General features: G+C 38.8%; 2 protein-coding genes across 15 annotated transcripts in view; one reads left to right on the forward strand and one right to left on the reverse strand.

Moving 5' to 3' along the window:
* LOC135210724 (1-phosphatidylinositol 4,5-bisphosphate phosphodiesterase classes I and II-like) overlaps positions 1-18630 on the forward strand; it is a 634901-nt gene that overhangs the window by 535953 nt on the left and 80318 nt on the right. The gene's annotated exons all lie outside the window — the stretch shown is intronic.
* Positions 1591-18508, reverse strand: LOC135210642 (1-phosphatidylinositol 4,5-bisphosphate phosphodiesterase classes I and II-like). The gene is made up of 4 exons (XM_064243431.1): positions 18457-18508; positions 16599-16720; positions 13698-13792; positions 1591-2248 (listed from the first exon to the last, which is right to left on the reverse strand). Exons 1-4 carry the CDS (start codon positions 18506-18508, stop codon positions 2161-2163), a joined length of 357 nt encoding a protein of 118 aa, XP_064099501.1. The 3' UTR covers positions 1591-2160.

Consider the following 18630-nt stretch of genomic DNA (forward strand, 5'->3'; position numbering starts at 1 on the left):
TATGTATCTGGGTAAGCCCTATGTGGATCTAAAATTTAGTGACTCAGTGATCATTATTAAACTGCCTAATAATAATAATGATGTTACTGAAATTAATGTCATCTTAATATTTGTTTTTCTTCTTAGTGTGAGAACACAAACATTACACACAAAAGTTGCAACATATAATTCTAATGAAAAGTTGTTCCCTTATATCAACTTGTTTATTCAAAAACATGAATGTTTCTACTGATTTTCAATGTCTGGTGTTAAAGTACAGTAATCCTTAAAGATATATTTATGTCCAATAAACTTTCAAAGTATATTCTTGCCTTTGACCTCTGTGCCATGAGATATCGTTTGACAAAATTAAAATAATTTATGATCTTTGGATTGTGGAGCAATCTAACGACTCACTATCAAAGTAATCTATCCTCTCATTTAACAGAATCAAGAAAGTGACCTTTCTCTTCATTCATCATAATTCGCAAAGTAGGAGTGGATACTACATAAAACCAATCACCTCATCCAACAGTATGATGCCTATAAAAAAGATAAAAAAAACAAACATTGCTTAGTAACCAATCTAAGCACAAACTAGTTCACCAGCGACAGACTAACCAAGGTACGTAAAGTAAACTACTCTCTCAAATTCACTGTTTAGAAATATAACCTCCACCCATGGCCCAGTCAATAAAAAGAACCTGCTCTATCCCCAATACGGTCATCAGCCAAACTGTGGTGCATGAATTAACAATAAGACATTAAATATGGCTTTGAAAAAAACTCTTACAACCTTTTCTATCTGTAAATTTATTACTTGTAGTTATGTAGTTTTTTCAAAATAATAATTTTTTTATATTGCATGGTTCTCTTCTTGCTCTGCAAACCTGTCCCCTGTCCTAATGACTTTTATAATTTTGCTTTGATTTGTTATATCATATATAATTTACTTTACAATGTCACACACCTTATATAACTGTCACACAACAAAGTATTGAATGAAATTTGTTGACAAATATTCTGAATAGTTGATTGCTACAGTATTCAGTTTATGGTAGGGAACTAAACTCTTGGCTGACTCCCATATTTTAAGAGAAATGAGTTTGTCTTCAAATTTTTCTTTTTTTAAAAATAGCCAAAATTATGTGTAAATCCTAAAAACCTTGAATTATAACTACAAACAAACTTTTGCATTTAGTCAGACAAAATAGTATTTAACAAATATAACCCCTAATCCTTCACAATCATAACTTATGACTAATAAATACCTTGGAAAACATCAGAAATAGAGGGGAAAACTTTCAAAATGTGTCATGAGGGAAATTACATAAACATATTTGTAATGAAAAGCCACTTATAATATTGATAAACACAGTTGCCTCTTGAAAGGCAACTACTGGAACTATTTTTCAAGCAATGAGGACCCATGGAACTATGAGGACTCAATTCCCAACACCGGTAACCTACAAAAACTTTCCATATACTGTATTGCAGAACTTAGCAAGTTTTTAAAACCAAAGTAGTTTCTGTTATCTTTGTTTCTGGTACTCAGAGTCAAACTGTAAAATACCTTAAAACAAATTGTGCAACCCCTCTGGCTATTTTGCAGGTCACTGACTTCTAATAATATTATATTAGTCAAGTAATAAAGCAATATGTATGGTTGTCTCCAACAAATGTTTCATCACCATGTTACTGGATATCATGGCACATCAAATACTGATCTTTCTATGACTTAAATTGATTCTAGATTGAGGATCTGTTTCAGCAGTCTGTTTTGGTAATAATGCATTACATGGCACAACTATTCTGACTAGTACACCGTAGTATATGGCCAGTAGCATATACTAAAATAATATCCTTTCATCTTCACTGAATGAATTCTTGATATTTATAAGATCTAGGGTACTCCAACCTGTCTCTCTTAAATAATGCAGCTTCTTAAAGAGCAAAGATATCCCCTCAAACTGAAAATCATAATTTCCAGTCACAAATAGTGTCTGACCTTCAAAAACAAGAATGCCTCGTTTCCAGAATTATTCGACATTCTTTACCCATAACCAAGTTACGTATTAGTTAACATAGTTATTTTCATTTATGAACAAGAAATTATTTAAGATGTAAGATTTTTATATTTCTGAGGATCAGGTTATCCTCCTTACTTGAATAACAAGAGTCTTACCATGAAAACATTCCAGTTTCTCTTGGCTTGGGAGCTGGGATTGAGAACATTGAGTGATGGAAAGGTTTCTCTAAAGAAGATGAGCTACAAGAAAAAAAACAATGACCAATTGATGAATGACTAAATCAAGACATATTAAAATAAATAGACAAACACACATTAATAGATTTAAAGAGAAACAAACAATGACACCAAGACACCAAGATTTGCTGTAACTGTAAATACAAACAGAAGGAAAAACAGGTGTGATACATACGATGTTTAACATACACACAGAGGTCAAAGAATGGATGGGTTAAAGTGACATCAAGACATCAAGAATTGCTGCAACGGATGAAGTAGATAAATAGCAGAGAATGTAACTAGATGAATGGACACACTCACAGATGGCTGGTCAGTCAACCAGCTAGACATTGCATTTGGTTATACTGTACAGATAATTGGTGATGCATTGTATACATGAGTGAAGAGAGATTCATTGAAGGAAATGGTAAAATAATATCAAGACATCAAGAACTGCTGCAGTGAATACTGATATGTATGTAAACATACATACATACATATCTATATATATATATATATATATATACCATATATAATTATGTATGTATATATATATATATATATGTATGTATATATATATGTAATAATATATAATATATATATATATATATATATATAAATAATATGCTATCAAAATACATATACATACATAAGTCACACACCATGTTATTTATGTATATAAGTGTACAGCAGTATATACGTACTATATATATATATATATATATATATATATATATATATATATATATATAATATTATATATATATATGATATATATATTATATTATATCTATATCTATATCTATATATATATATATATATATATATATATAGATATATATATATATATATATATATATATATATATAATAAATTTAATAGCCAAAATACCCTCTTAACTTCTCAAATTCTTAGGGCTTTTTTGGATATGCCTGCCACTGCAAAGCCTTGAGATCTTCATATTTCTTGCATTTGAATTTCAAGGCTTTAGAGTGACAAGTGAGTCCAAAAAAAACCTGAAGAATTCAAGAAGTTACGAGGACATTGTGGCTATTACATTTTACATATGTATCTGGTAAAAAGTGACGAGTAGATTCTTATATATAATATTATATATATATATTATATATATGATATATATATAATTATAATATATATATATATCAATAAAAGGAGCCTATAAAAATGCCAAAATATAGAAACTAAGTACTATACTATTTTCAGAGACTGCTGTCTCTCTCTTCGGGTAGATAATGAATGAAGAAGGTTACAAAAAAAGGCAGTATTTATACCAAGAGATCCATTCACAGGTAGCTGTTTTACTAAGTCCCTCCCGTTGGTAATTTCTCTTTAATCTTCTTAAGCGTTGGTTGAAGGAAGATTTTATCTATGATATCTGAATCCCAGGTGCCCTTTTAAGATATTCATTACGAGTCTTTTTTTAATCAAGGCTGACTCTTATCATCTGGCTTTTGTACTGACATTTGCTGCTATATTAGACGTGACAAATTCCAGTTTATTGTGTGGTTACAGTTATGGTTATTTATATGGCTAAACCACAGAATAAACTGAATTTTTCACATATAATTTATAGCAACCAAGAGAGGTAATGAACATCTCAAAGGGTCCCTGGGATTCAGATATCATACATAAAATCTTCCTTCAACCAGCGCTTAAGAAGATAAAAGAGAAATTATCAGTGGGGGTGACCTAGTAAAATGGCTACCTGAGGATGGATCTCCTTACCACCTTTTCTGTAACCTTGCTCATTCATTACCTACCTGAAGAAGGAGAGTCAGCAGTCTCTGAAATATAGTAGTACTTACTTTCTATATTTGGCATTTTTATGGGCTCCTTTTATTATATTGGAATTCTGTTGTAACAACATTTTTACAGTCTATATAATATAAATATAATTAGTATATATATATATATTATATAGATATATATATCAATATAATTATATAATTATATATATAATTATATATATAATGTACATACACACAGGTAAATAAGAAAAACATAAACAGCATTGAAAATGAATTCACTTGCTTTGTAGTGGTGAGGGGGGTTCTCGGGCCCCTAAGAGCTCCCCCTAAATCCGCCCTGACAATGCTATAAAAGAAAGGAAATTATCAACCACTTAATATCTAAGAAATAAAGAAATCATCATCAAAACAAAATGACACTTCATAATAAAACCTTGGAAGGTATTGTACTCAAACCCATTTTAGTATGCTGTACTATTCTAAACCAAAACATTTCCTTAAAAATTTATACCAAACGACGTGTGGGTTAGTGTATCGTATATCTAAAATATATAAATTAGGGCATAATGCACTGAAGAAAAAGCAAGTCATGGGTGCATTTTTTTTCCGTTTTTTTTACCACTATGGGACCATTCCCTTACAATTGGTATCCTATTCATTGTACCAGATATTTCATTGCGGTAGAACTGAGGGAAATCTTCCAAAGAGGTAATATGAATGGTTTAGATATGGTGCCGTTGGTATCTAAAAGAATAAACAAAGGATGGAAGAATCAGGTATCAGACAGACTGTGAACAACTGAATAAGTGAATGAATACGTAGCACATGTAAATGATATAGTATAAGTGAGTAATGTTGCACATGTGAATGAAAAGTACGTATAGTAATAAATATGAAGGTTTGTGAAAATACAGTAGAAACCTTTGCAAGACTAAAAAAGGATATAAGCTTACAATGGTTATGTATAAATGTATGATTAATGCATATAATAATACATAAATCAGTATCTTTTATGTCGACCATACTACTTACGTTAACTAGATTTGTACTGTAGACGGGTCTTGTATACCTAAACCTGTCCTTGGAAATGACTTACAACTCACAAACCAAAACCAACCACATTTAAGTGATAATTATATTTGCTGGGTAATTTTTTTCTTTTTTTCTTTTTGGCAAAAGTGCATATTTGAACTAAAACACACTCCTTTTCCTTGACCCAAATAGTCTTCAAAACTACCGAAATTTCAACTATGGTAGTTTTTTATTAAATAAAAATTATCTTGGGTATAAATGCACTGTAATCATTATTTTCACACAAGACTAAAACATATTTCTCAATGTGCAGTGCACAACAATTTTGTTACCACTACTATAAATACTAAACAAAATTCACAAATACACAAAATGGCTCAAATTTCAATGGAAACGGTCACTAAAGTACCAAAATCATAGTATAAGATTTTTTCCTCCCACCCCAAGATTCATTCTGTTTATTCTGACTATAATTCAGTATTGACCCTTACATGTACACCATTACAAAAGATTGTGGTGTGTCATGCTCTGTTTTTCTCACCAAAATTTACTGTCAGAAGACCCCTTCTGTGTTTTCTGTATCTAAGAAAGATGCCTAACCCAAGAATCATATAAAAAATTATCAAAGTTCATCTACAAGAAGCAATAAGGGAGGCATTTTCAATAGGTACCTTCACCTCCAAAGCATCTAATAAGGTTATAAAGTTGGGTATAGATACCAAAGTAACACAAACTGCATTGGTTAAGCTAATATACAAAAGTTCATGCTCATAAGCAACTTAATCATTCTCTTCATTTTTTAACTCTCATTTATGTCTCATTTCATCATTCATGAGCTTTTTCCTTAGAAAAATTCAAGGTAATGTTCTATACTGAAGTCATGTTCAGAGGCTTTATAGAATAATGGCACTTTTCTATTCTATTTCAACAACTGACTTAACATTTGAAATATAGAGAAATATGTTAAGCATTTGTTTTGGTCTGACAGACTTTTTTCACATATGCAAATGGGAATCTGGACACATCAAACAAATTACAGTGAACTAGAAATATGAAGCCATAAATTTATACTTTCACCTTAAAAAAAAGACTGGAAATTCCTCGGGAATATCATTCAATTTAGAAGTAAACATTACAATGACTAACACTAATTGAACAATGAAAAGTTCTTTGGTTACACAAAAGAAATGATATTGTTATTTTACAATAAAGTTTGTACATACTTACCTGGCAGATATATACTTAGCTTACGTCTCTGACGTCACGACAGAATTCAAAACTCGCGGCAAATGCGACAGGTAGGTCAGGTGATCTACCCCACCCGCCGCTGGGTGGCAGGTGTATGAACCAATCCCCCTTTCCAGTCATAATTTTTCTTCCACCTGTCTCCTGAGGGGAGGCTGGGAGGGCCATCAATCGTATATATCTGCCAGGTAAGTATGTACAAAACTTTATTGTAAAATAACAACTATCATTTTTGTACATGACTTTCCTGCCAGATATATACTTAGCTGATTGACACCCTTGGTGGAGGGAAAAAGACAGAGGTAACAAGGAAAAAGGGGAAACAACATCTGTTGTAGGATACTAACAAAAACCTTGGTTCTTACCTGATAAGGCTGAAGACTTCATAGTTACTGTCTATTAGTCTGCAAAGCCTGAAGAGCTACAGCGAGGGCGTGACCTACAGCTGAAAAGACTCTTTGGGTCTACCGAAGGGATTTGATATCCACTTACTCAGTAGAATCCAAGTCGGATCATGTCAATGGGGATTCGCCCTCTTAAATGACAGAGCCTGACCACTACCAATGCAGGAGCTCTAGCACAAACAGATCACCTAACCATTCTAAATGTTAGCAATACGAATAGAAAGAGATGCCTACCCGCATCCTCTTTCAAACAACCATAAAAACACAACACAAACAATAGGGGAAAAAATTTACAAAGGATATGCTTCAGCTCCCTGCCCAGCACCGAATCCGCCGATACATACGGGCCTAACGCGAAGCACTTCTCGTAAGTAATCTTGACGTCTCTAAGGTAGTGGTTCGTGAATACTGAATTGCATCTCCAGAATGTTGCTTTTCATCAGACATTTTCTTTGGAGTGACATATTCTTGTTGAAAGCAAGGACGTCCCGCATGGCTCTTACCTCGTGAGCCTTGACTTTCAAAAGCTTGAAGTGATCCTCACCCAGCAAGCCAAATGTGCTTCCTTCACGAGGCTTCTAATAAGAAGGACAAAGCATTTTAGACAATGGTCTACTGGGATCCTTAACAGAGCACCAAAGTCTGTCCTTAATGCCCTTAAGAGACTTCTTCCGCTGGAGGTAGTATCTTAAAGTCCTCACAGGGCAAAGAGTTCTTTCTGGCTCTTCCCCTACCAGGGGAGCTAAGCCTGGAACCTCAAAACTCCTTGGCCAAGGATTTGAGGGGTTCTCGTTCTTAGCTAGAAAAGAAGGAAGGAAGGAACAAATCACGGAATCTCCTTTGAAACCTACCCTTCCTTCTAGAGCATGAAGCTCACTAACTCTTTTGGCAGAGGCTGCTAAAGCCAAAAGAAACAGAGCCTTCTTCGTAAGATCCTTGAAAGAAGATGACTGGGGAGGTTCGAAACTTCGAGGACCTCAGGAAACGAAGAACCACGTCCAGGTTCCAGCTCGGAATTTGAGACGAGGGTTTCTTGCAAGTTTCAAAGATCTTAGCAGATCATGTAGATCTTTGTTGTTGGAGATATCTAAATTCCTGTGCCTAAACACAGCTGCTAACATGCTCCGATATCCTTTGATGGTCGAAACTGCAAGACCACATTTTCCCTGAGAAAAACCAGGAAATCTGCGATTTGGGTCACAGAGGTACTGGAAGAGGAAGCTTCTGGTTTCTGCACCAACTGCGAAAGACGTCCCACTTCGACTGGTAGACACTAAGGGTAGAGGGCCTTCTAGCTGATGCGATAGCCTTCGCTGCCTTAGCTGAAAACCCCTTCGCTCTGACAAGACTTTTGACAGTCGAAAGCCAGTCAGATTGAGAGCGGGGAGGTTTCTGTGATACCTGTCGAAGTGGGGTTGTCTGAGCAGATCTACTCTTTGTGGAAGAACTCTTGGAAAGTCCACTAGCCATTCCAGTACCTCTGTGAACCAATCTTGGGCCGGCCAGAATGGAGCTACCAGCGTCATCCTTGTCGCTTCCGAGGCCGCAAACTTTCTGAGTGTTTGACTCAGAATCTTGAATGGAGGAAAAGCATAGACGTCCAGACCTCGCCAGTCTAGGAGGAAAGCATCGACTGACACTGCTCCTGGGTCCGAGGATCGAGCAGTAGAGGTCTATTCTCTTGTTCTTTGCTGTCGCAAAAAGGTCGATATGAGGTCTGCCCCATAACCTCCACAGGTCCTGGCAAACTTCTGAGTGCAGAGTCCACTCCGAGGGGAGCACTTGATTCCTCCCTGCTCAGGAGATCGGCTCTGACATTCCTTTCTCCCTGTACGAACCTGGTGAGGAGAACGATCTTCCTTGCCTGAGACCACAACAGCAAGTCCTTCGCTGTTTCGTACAGGGAGAAAGAGTTGTTGTCCCCCCCTGCTTCCTTATGTAAGCCAAGGCTGTGGTGTTGTCCGAGTTGACCTGAACTATAGCATTTCGGACGTGGGGCTCGAAGGCTTTTAAGCCACGCCAACCACACTGCCATCAACTCTTTGTTGTTGATGTGCCAGGACACCTGTTCCCCCTCCCAGGTGCCTGACACTTCTCTTGACCCTAGGGTCGCACCCCAACCCGTCTCCGACGCGTCGGAAAACAATACTTGGTTCGGGTTTGGCATGTACAGAGACAGACCTTCTGCAAATCGGAGAGGATCTGTCCACCACAGAAGGTCCTTCTTGATTCCTTTTGATATCCTGAAGGAGAATTCCAGGTCTAGAGAGAGACACCTCCAGTTCCGGTAAAGGAAGAATTGGAGAGGTCTGAGATGCAACCTCCCTAGAGAAACGAATTGCTCCAGCGAGGAAAGTGTCCCCAACAGACTCATCCACTCCCTCGCTGTGCATGCATCTTTCTCTAGGAAGGTCGTTAGTTTCTCTTGGCAACGAGCAATCCTCTCTGGTGACGGATATGCCCGAAAATCCGGAGAAACCATCCGAATCCCCAGATATATCAGCTCTTGACTGGGGATTAATTGTGACTTCTGGAAGTTCACCAGAAGCCCCAACGAACTTGCTAAAGTCAGTGTCTTTTGTAGGTCCTCCAGACATCTTTCTTGTGAGCTTGCTCTGATCAGCCAATCGTCTAGATAGAGAGACAGCCTCATTCCCTCCCAAATGTAGCCACTGCGCTACATTCTTCATTAAACCCGTGAAAACTGAGGGGCTGTCAAAAGGCCGAAGCACAAGGCCCTGAATTGGAAGATCTTCCCTCCCATCATGAATCTTAGAAACTTCCGTGAAGAAGGATGGATAGGCACATGGAAGTAAGCGTCCTGAAGATCTAGGGACACCCATCCAGTCCCCTGGACGAAAAGCCGCCAACACTGAAGAAGTTGTCTCCATGGCGAACTTCCTTTTTTCTACGAAGACATTCAGGGCGCTTACATCCAGAACCGGTCTCCATCCTCCTGAGCTCTTGGGAACTAGGAACAGTCTGTTGTAAAAACCCGCAGAATGAGGATCTTTCACTAGTTCTATCGCCTCCTTCTCCAGCATAAGATCTACTGCTAGAGAGAGGGCTTGATTCATGATGGGGTCCTTGTACTTGGCTACCAACTCCCTCGGAGTCGTCGTCAACGGAGGTCTTGATAAGAAGGGAATGAGGTAGCCTTTTGCGGACAATCGAGAGTGACCAGTTTGTCCGCCCCTTTCTGGGCCCAGACGTCGGCAAACTTCAGAAGTCTGGCACCCACTGATGTCTGGAGGACTTGAATCCTACTTCTTCCCTCTGATGGATCTAGAGAAGGTCTTCCCTCGTTTAGTGGGTCTAGATCCTCTAGAGGAAGAAGCTCTGGCAGGAGGGACTCCTCGAAAGGGCTCCTGCCTAACTGGAGTCTCTCTCTTGGTTTTAGCTTGGAAAGAAGAGTGAGGCTCCTGGTAGACTGGGCTAGCATGTCCTGTGTAGCCTTAGCTGAAAGGGCACAAGAAACATCCTGAACGATCTTCTTAGGGAAGAGTTGAGGAGAGAGCTGAGAATACAGGAGAGAGGCTCTCTGAGCATGCGATACTGATTTCGTCAGGAACGAAACAGTACACAGATCTCTTCTTGATCACTCCCGCTCCGAAAAGTGAAGCTATTTCACTCGATCCATCCCTCACTGCCTTGTCCATACACGTGAGAACACTGATAAGATCCTCAGGAGAAATGGAATCCGGGGTCTGGGCGTTCTCTTTTGCCAAAAAACGCCAAAGACCAGTCTATGGAAGTTAAACACCTCCAGGACTCGGAACATTCCCTTCAACAGGTGGTCAAGCTCATTCATCCCCCATGTCGTCTTAGCAGACATGAGGCAGAGCGTCGAGAGGAATCCACCAGTGAAGAGAAGTCCGAGTCTGCCGAGGATGGAAGAACGAGGCCCAAGGTCTCCCGATTCATACCAGAATCCTAGTTTCCCAGTAAGCTTAGAAGGAGGGAAAGAGAACACCGTCTTCCCTTTCTCTTCCTTCGAAAGAAGCCACTCACCCAAAACCTCTAAGCGCCTTCTTCATAGAGATTGCAGGCTTCATCCTGAACACAGGATGAAACCTTCGAAGTTTTCGAAGTCGAAAACGAAAGAGGCGAGGGCGGGGGGCGGCAGGGGAAAGGGCGTCTCCAAATTCCTGAAGCAACAGGTCCGTCAACCGCTTGTATGAAGAAACGGAGGAATCTTTAGGAATTTCTTCTTCCGAGGGATCCTGTTCTTCTTCCGCCGAAGATCCTTCACGATCCTTACGATGAAAGGCTGTCTTGTCCTCAGCCGAGAGTCCATCCTTGGAAGAATGTCTGGAAGAACTCTGACATCTAACCGGGAAGTTATAACTTCCGTTGAGCTTCTGCCTGAAAACTCCTTCTTGTCAGGATGAGGCGCATTCTAGGCTCTTGGCGCCTAACGAACGCAGGGCGAAAATCTGGCGAAGAGCGCCTATCAGGCAAGAGCGCCTATTAGGCAAGAGCCCTATTAGGCAGAAGAGGCGCCTATTAGGCGAAAAGCGTCTATCAGGCTCCTGGCGCCTGTCTAAAGGAGAGCGGCTGCCTGGCGAAGAGCGCCTGTCATGCGGGAAGCGATTATCAGGCTCTTGGCGCCTGCTGCGAGGAGAGCGAATCTCTGGCGACGAGCGCCTACCAGGCGAGAGCGTCTGACAGATTCCCGGCGCCTAACTCGAGGAGAGCGAAAATCTGGGAGAAGAGCGCCTTGAAGGAGAAGAGGCGCCTACCAGGCTCTTGGTGCCTGCTAAGCGAAGGGCGGGCTGGGACAGGAGAAGAGCGCCTGTCTACCAAAGGGCGTCTGGTCACAGGAGAGCGAAAGCCTGAAGGAGAGCGGCTACCATGAGAAAAACGGCCTACCAGGCTCCTGGCGTCTGCCAGCGGGAGAGATCCTGTCTCGAGCGAGCGCCTGTCAGGAGAGGCTCGTCTACGGGAAGCATGCCCCTTGTCCGACGAGAAACGATGTCCGCAGGAGAGCGCCTCGTACTACGATCCACTCCTGGAGAGAGGGGCGGTTTACTGACGAATTAGCGTAAGCCTGGAGGAAGAGCGCCTGGACCTTCTTCTACCGGGAGCGAGACGTCCTTCCTACGACCAGCATTCACAATCAAGGAGTCAGCCAGAGCGTAATCTGCGCCTGCAGACTAGCCACACACGTGTAGGAGACTTAACAAAGTCCTTCACGGGAGACGCAGCTCGATCCTTACTAGCGAGAGCGAAACTCCAAAGAAAACCTTGGTTTCTTGACATCCAATCCAGGATTTTCCGAAAAAAACTTCAGGGCTGGAGGGGAGAGCGGAAGAAGCCTGCCAGGCTCTCTTCGACGGCCGAGAAGCTTCCGAGGAGCTCCAACCACGTTTGGGCGAAGGAGAAGGCGAAGACGAGAAGCATTGCCGTAAGACTTCTCTCTTGGCGCGATCCAAGGTAGCCTGGGATCGAACATCAGGCGCTACCGAGGGGACGCCTGACCGGTGGGGGTTCTCCCTAACCCTCCTGCGGCTTTCGACTTTCCTCCTCCACTGGGTCTGGGAGTCTGGAAGAGGTCTAGGCCTAGAAGCATTAGGGAGCCGATCAGACGCACCCTCCACTGCACTGGGATCACTGCACAAATTGCTATCACTCTTACCTTCTAGCACTTTAATTTTCAGCTCCATGCTGCGAATAGTGGCTCTCATAGTGTCCACCTCCGAAGGCGCATCTTCGGGTTCGGTGCAGGAAGCAGGGGCTGAAACTGGAAAAGGCGCTACGTCTACAACAGGGTTATCAACTTCAAACTCGCTAGCGCGAGACCAACTAGAACTCCTAGATGAAGCTTTCCTAACCTTGACCTTCTCAAGCTTTCTTACATAAGAAGAAAGCGCCTTCCATTCTTCTTCATTCAAATTACCACATTCATTACAAGGGTTAATAAATGAGCAGTCATTACCCTACACCTCATGCATACTGTGTGAGGGTCTACCGAGCTTTCGGTAGCCTCACCTTACAATCGGTAACAGAACAAACTCTGAACATAGTTGATTTCTTAATTTCCAAATCAGACATAATGAAATTCCAAGAATAATCAAAAGAATAATCCAAAACCAGTCCACAAATCGCAAATGCCAAGCCAAGGAGCAGGTACTTCACCAAAAGTCGTTGAAACAATCCAGGGCGAAAACGAGTAATAATTCAAAATCGAGAGGTATCGACAACAGATGTAGTCGACACCGGCGACAGAAAAATTATGACTGGAAAGGGGGATTGGTCATACACCTGCCACCCAGCGGCGGGTGGGGTAGATCACCTGACCTACCTGTCGCATTTGCCGCGAGTTTTGAATTCTGTCGTGACGTCAGAGACGTAAGCTAAGTATATATCTGGCAGGAAAGTTCATGTACAAAATTTCATTATTATGATTGCGATTAAAATATTGTGAATACATATAAAAATGGAAGGTGATGATGGGTACCGAATACAGTAATACTCCATGTCCAGGAAACAGAATTTTTGCCTTTAAACATAATCATGACAAAGTGAATAAAAATCATGGATAAAAAAAATTGAATACCCAAACCTTCATTATCAAAACACTTGCAATATAATCAATGCTCAGTTTTGTTTACTTTTAGCATCATGATACTGCACTAACAACAAGAACTATCCATTGTGGAGTGCAATTGAAATCAACCACATTCCACATTCTGTTTGGATGACAAAATAACAACCCAGGCCTAGGAGAATACCCACACTTAGAGAGAAGTAAATCTTATTAGTTACACTACGTGTAAAATCCCACAGTGAAATCATATGACACGCACGTGGCACTAACATAGCTGAACCGTAACATTAGATTCACAGAAATTTAGTGAAAGAAGAAAGGTCCTTGAATATATAAAACCTTTTTTCTACCATAAGGTGCACTACTACCACGTTCATATTTCCCTACTTCAAATGCTACTTGTTCAACCCCTGAAAAGTGTATAAACTATGCTAATAAGAAATAAACAATAAAGAGGGATAAAAACTTACATTCCCTTGGTCGAGATTTTTTTAACAAGTTTCGAATACGACTTTTGCAACTGAGATCTTCTCTTTTCATGCTGTTGAACAAGGTTTTGCTGCTCCTGTATAAATGAAAATATGCCTTTAATGAAATTAAATTTGCTGATGTTTATGATGATTTGAAACAAAATAAAGCTTTTTCATACAATCTATGATAACCAGAATCCTAACTTGATACTATTGGGCTGATATCTCCTGATTGTTATACCTACATACACATTTATTTAACATATTCAAATTAAACACAAGAATTTTGAATATTATCATGTTCAAGTTATATAAATTCTTGCTTTCTGATTAGACATAGGCAGTTTATTTTAATGTCTTACTGGCCGGCTCCATCAGTTACTTGGTTAAACTGGCTGAAAATAACACGAGAATAAGATGGTTAAGGACTATCTAATCTTTATTATTACTATTAACCCTTTCGCGTAAGACTCTTATGACAATTACGTCTGTAGGCAGTGGCAATGACTCAAATGATAAGTGTAGAAATGTTTATATACATATACCCTTATTTGTTCAAAGACGCATATCTCTGACAGTTTTCAAGGTAGACTGCTCAATTTTTTTAAATTTTGCAGCTGATCACTTATTCTTTAAGTAATCTTTTTTTCAACATTTGGATATGTCATCAGAAAGAGAAGGTCTTAAATTTGGATGATGTTGATATACATCATTGGTAAGCAAAGGACTTTGGATGATGTTCATATACATCATCAGTAAGCGAAAGAGTTGAGAAGTTTAACTGCATCACTGAGCCAAACACTTGACTATCTTATGGCTAGTCTGAAGGGGTGTTTTTTAATGCTAAAATGTAAGTTTTAATTATTCATTACTATTCCTTAAAATAATAATTGTCCAAGTAAAATTGCCCAGGAATCTGCAAAATTAGATTAATTTGTTTTCAAACTTGACATTCACATACAATGCATTTAATTGCTTATGTTGACCTGCATTCCCCTTCCCACATGGATTTGATTTATGTGGATTATTCATTAGTCATGGATCAAAATGCCAGGTGTGACTTATCTTACCAGATTCATTACCTCATATACAGTAATCTGCATTTTTTACTCCATAAAACCTTATAAACTTTTAGTACATAAAGTATATCTTTTCTATTTATAAGCAACAATGCATTCAGTAAGTGCCTTGAAGAGACCTTTATCTATGGATTACTACTGTACAGCTCATATATATTCTGCCAAATCCATAAAGTTACAGTTCCAATAGGCAAAACAAGTGAAAACTATCTCATGAGAGGAAGGACAGTAGAATATAGTGAAAGAAAGCTAAGAAATTTGAGTAGCACAGATATAATACTAATTGATAGCCTTGAGAATGTGTAGGATTCTTCTTTTGCCTTAATGTCTGTATGGCACAAAAAAGTTTCACTTTTAAGAACCACGGTCATCAATACACTGAGAAGCTTATGAAAAATGAGAATGTCCCTCAGCCAAGTGAAGAAACAGGTCTCATAGCCTTTGGGGCTTCATAAAAGAAACATGGATTTGGTGGATTGATGGAAGTGTTAGTTATGCCAAGGACCCACTTTTGCTAGTGGGTGATAACAGAGAATTCCTTAAGGAAATGCTCTAAAGTCTTGTTCCAGAAAGGTACAGGTCAACTGGGAGAAGGAAAGGACAGCCCAACAACTCCCATAGTCAGACCTTCAATCCCTGAGGGTGGGTGTCATGGCTGACTAGAACATCTGGACAGATGATACCAACATAGCCTCCAGTCCACCAACAGAGACAGGTAGGATGCACAATTTGTTCATAGCAGCCATTACTACAATGTTTCCCTGTTCTAGTTTTTTAGAGTTAGTGACTGTCTTAGCCTTGGCATTGGCAACAAGAAGGTTAAAGAGAAAAAGTCCTTGGACTTGGAAAGGTCTGTATTGGATTCCATGGCTCAGGCCACCTCTCTTGGCTTCAGCTGCTTGTCTAAGTTGATAATCTTACAGTCCCAGTGAAGGATCCTGCTAAAGATGGTCTCATCCTGCTCTACTATAGGTGCTTTCAATACATCTTCCTTCTCTGCTAGGACACAAATCCTTTCAAGCTCTTCATCAAACCTGGATCCCTTTACAGGTGTGTCTGTTCTTATCTTCTTGGCTGCCAGAAACATAGAGGGCTTATTGTTCAATATTATAGGCCTATGAGAAGGTCACTAAGATCATAAAAAAGTTGGAACTCAAGTATTTACACAGTACTTCTTTGCACCAATCAGTTTTGCCTAATTTCCCGACCAACTAGTGACTAACAGAGTGCAGAAATTTATCTCTATATTTTGTACAGTATTGCACATGTCAGTTTTCAAATTCATTCAGATTTAACAATGAACTTAGTCACTTGGCACATACAATGCATTCAACATGCAAAGTGACCTGGTTTGAGTCACCATCTCCCCTGATAGGTCCTGGATTCAATTCTTAAGTGAAGTATGAATTTATATCTCTATTTTATATGTTATTATGTATGTTCACTTCCAATAAATTTAATTAGTATAGCTTTTTGCAGTCAGTACATACAGCACATTTTCAATGATACAGAGGGAAGATTAAAGGTTCCTAATATTTCTTATTTGTTGAACAACAGGTGCAACTTGAGAAAAACTCGTAAGAAATATTAAAATTGATGACAAATTGGATTTTCCCACAAATCTTAGATGCTGGTGTTGTCCAACAGACACCCAGCTGACTATGTCAGGGGTTATGTTCAGTCTCTCATGATAATTATTAGTTTGTTCCTTAAGTTGTAACAAAGGGATTTCTTACCTAGAGCATGTTAATGGATGTAACAAAATATAAATTGAACAAGAACAATATATGAGCAGCAGACAGTAAAAAACAGAATAACATACCTTCTCAAACTTTTTTCTTAGCTTCTCTAAGTTCTTTTCTAATTCGACTTTTTTCTCTTTAACGGTCTTGTAATTCCATAGTTTTTCTAAACTTTCTGCTTCTATAACGTGTTTACTATTTTCTGAAATGGCAAAAATATTAGCGCATAAGTTTTTTGTAAAGATTTTTTTTTAACAATATATTGGGAAAATGAACATTTTCATTCCAATACACTATACACCAAACTATAAATACTACATAAAAGACAGAGATACAATAGCAAGGAATCTACAGTCTTTAAGGTAAACAAAATTCTGCTTGAAAATAACCACTTATTACCATCGTATAACACTTATAAATCACTATTAAGGGTATTCAGCTGAGATGGAAATTCCATTTTACTTCTACTGCAATTTGTAGTTATCATATCATTTAATCTACATACGAATACATACTACTACAATGAATAACCTACAAATAAAATAATAAGACAAAAAGGAATCTACAAACTTTCAACGTTTTTGTAACATAAAGTTTTCAAAGTAGTGCCACAAGAACCATCAAGTATGGAGCAAATAGGAATTCATGAAGCTCTACATATAAGATTAAATGATACATGATATGAGAAAATACTCAAAAATAATCCAATACCTGCTGACTTCATGAGATATGCTGTACAGATTGACTGATTGGTTTGTGTCAGAGAATTTCTAAGGATAAAGCTGAGTATACTGGAGTGGCTGTGTGTACATGCATAAATATTTTATTTCACCTCTGAGTATCACAAGGTTTCCCATGATACCCTAATAAATCAAAGTAGAACTGTATTTTTCCATCCACTTTACCAATCACTTGCACCTGTTAAACAATAGTAAGCCTCTGTTCTCACCGTATTTTTCTCTTCTTTCTGATACTTAAGTTGTCTAATGATTCTTCAGAAAACCTTTCCAAAAGCTTCTTTACATCTGACGACATAGCTATCTCTGGATTTTTATTCTCCCAACCATACTTTCTGCCTGACTTTCCTGTGAATGTTTACGCACCAAGTTCCAACGAGTTTTTTTTGTTACCTTCTTCAGCCATTAGTTGGGTGAGAAATAGGATGTTCTCTTCCTCTCTCTCTCGTCTCTCTCTCTCTCTCTCCTCTCTCGTCTCTCTTCTCCTCTCTCTCATCTCTCTCGCCAGTTTCTGTGTGAGCTGACTTTTGTTACTTTTTCAAGATATTAATGTTTTGGCTCTTGAAGGCTTTCATTGGCTATGGGAGGGGCAATTCTTTTTTCACCTAAAAGTATACTGTTTAGGCTGTTTTACTGTAGAACATCTTGGGTATCAGCCACCTCGTATATTGGTGGATTATCCAGCACTGACTTGCTGACACAATTATACATATACCTTCAATTGTAACTTGAACATTCCGAGGCTCACCAGTTATTTGCCATCAGACAGCCTAAGAACATAACAGTCTCACTATTTAGGCTCTCTCTGGATCCTCATTATATCTCAACTTTACTTTTCATGTACATTGCATGAGAGGCAGTGAGATTTGAGATGGAAGAGGAAGAACTAATTTTAGGTTAATGGCTCTGTAAGAAAATACTAAAGCTACGAAAACAGCTTATTTCATCACAACCCCAGTAATTACATATATCTAGGAGATATTATTAGGCAGAAGGGCAACATGTTGAATGCCCACAAGTGCTTGTGTATGCCTGTAGGAGACAAAAAAAAAAGTGCTTGAGTACTATAAGGAGTCAGGAACTAAGTATAATACATTGGTATAGGTTTGAAAAGAAAAGGTATAGTTACAAACCTATGGAATGTACAACAAGACATTTGTTTCTGGTAAGTCTTTCAAAACTGGAAGAGCAGAATACTTACCATCATCATCCAAAATAGCAGCTAATAGTAGCCACAGAAGACTACGTCTCATAGCAGATTTATGAGACCAGTCTCATAAATCGGCAACCTTTTCTCCAACAGGTGGCAAATACAAGTTTGACCATTTGAATTAAAAGGAAACAAGAGTACAGTACTTCAAAATGGTGACATATA

The sequence above is a fragment of the Macrobrachium nipponense genome, chromosome 4 (genome assembly GCF_015104395.2).
Source record: "Macrobrachium nipponense isolate FS-2020 chromosome 4, ASM1510439v2, whole genome shotgun sequence".
NCBI classification, from domain to species: Eukaryota; Metazoa; Arthropoda; class Malacostraca; order Decapoda; family Palaemonidae; genus Macrobrachium; species Macrobrachium nipponense.

Bases quoted from the DNA above. Each gene is read 5' to 3' on its own strand.
- LOC135210642 (XM_064243431.1), bottom strand. From the start codon at position 18,508: ATGAGACGTAGTCTTCTGTGGCTACTATTAGCTGCTATTTTGGATGAT. The intron at 16,721-18,456 runs GTAAGTATTCTG...TTGCCATTTCAG, and splicing joins TGCTATTTTGGATGATGATG to AAAATAGTAAACACGTTATA. The intron at 2,249-13,697 runs GTAAGTTTTTAT...TTTTTCTTGTAG, and splicing joins AAAATCTCGACCAAGGGAAT to CTCATCTTCTTTAGAGAAAC.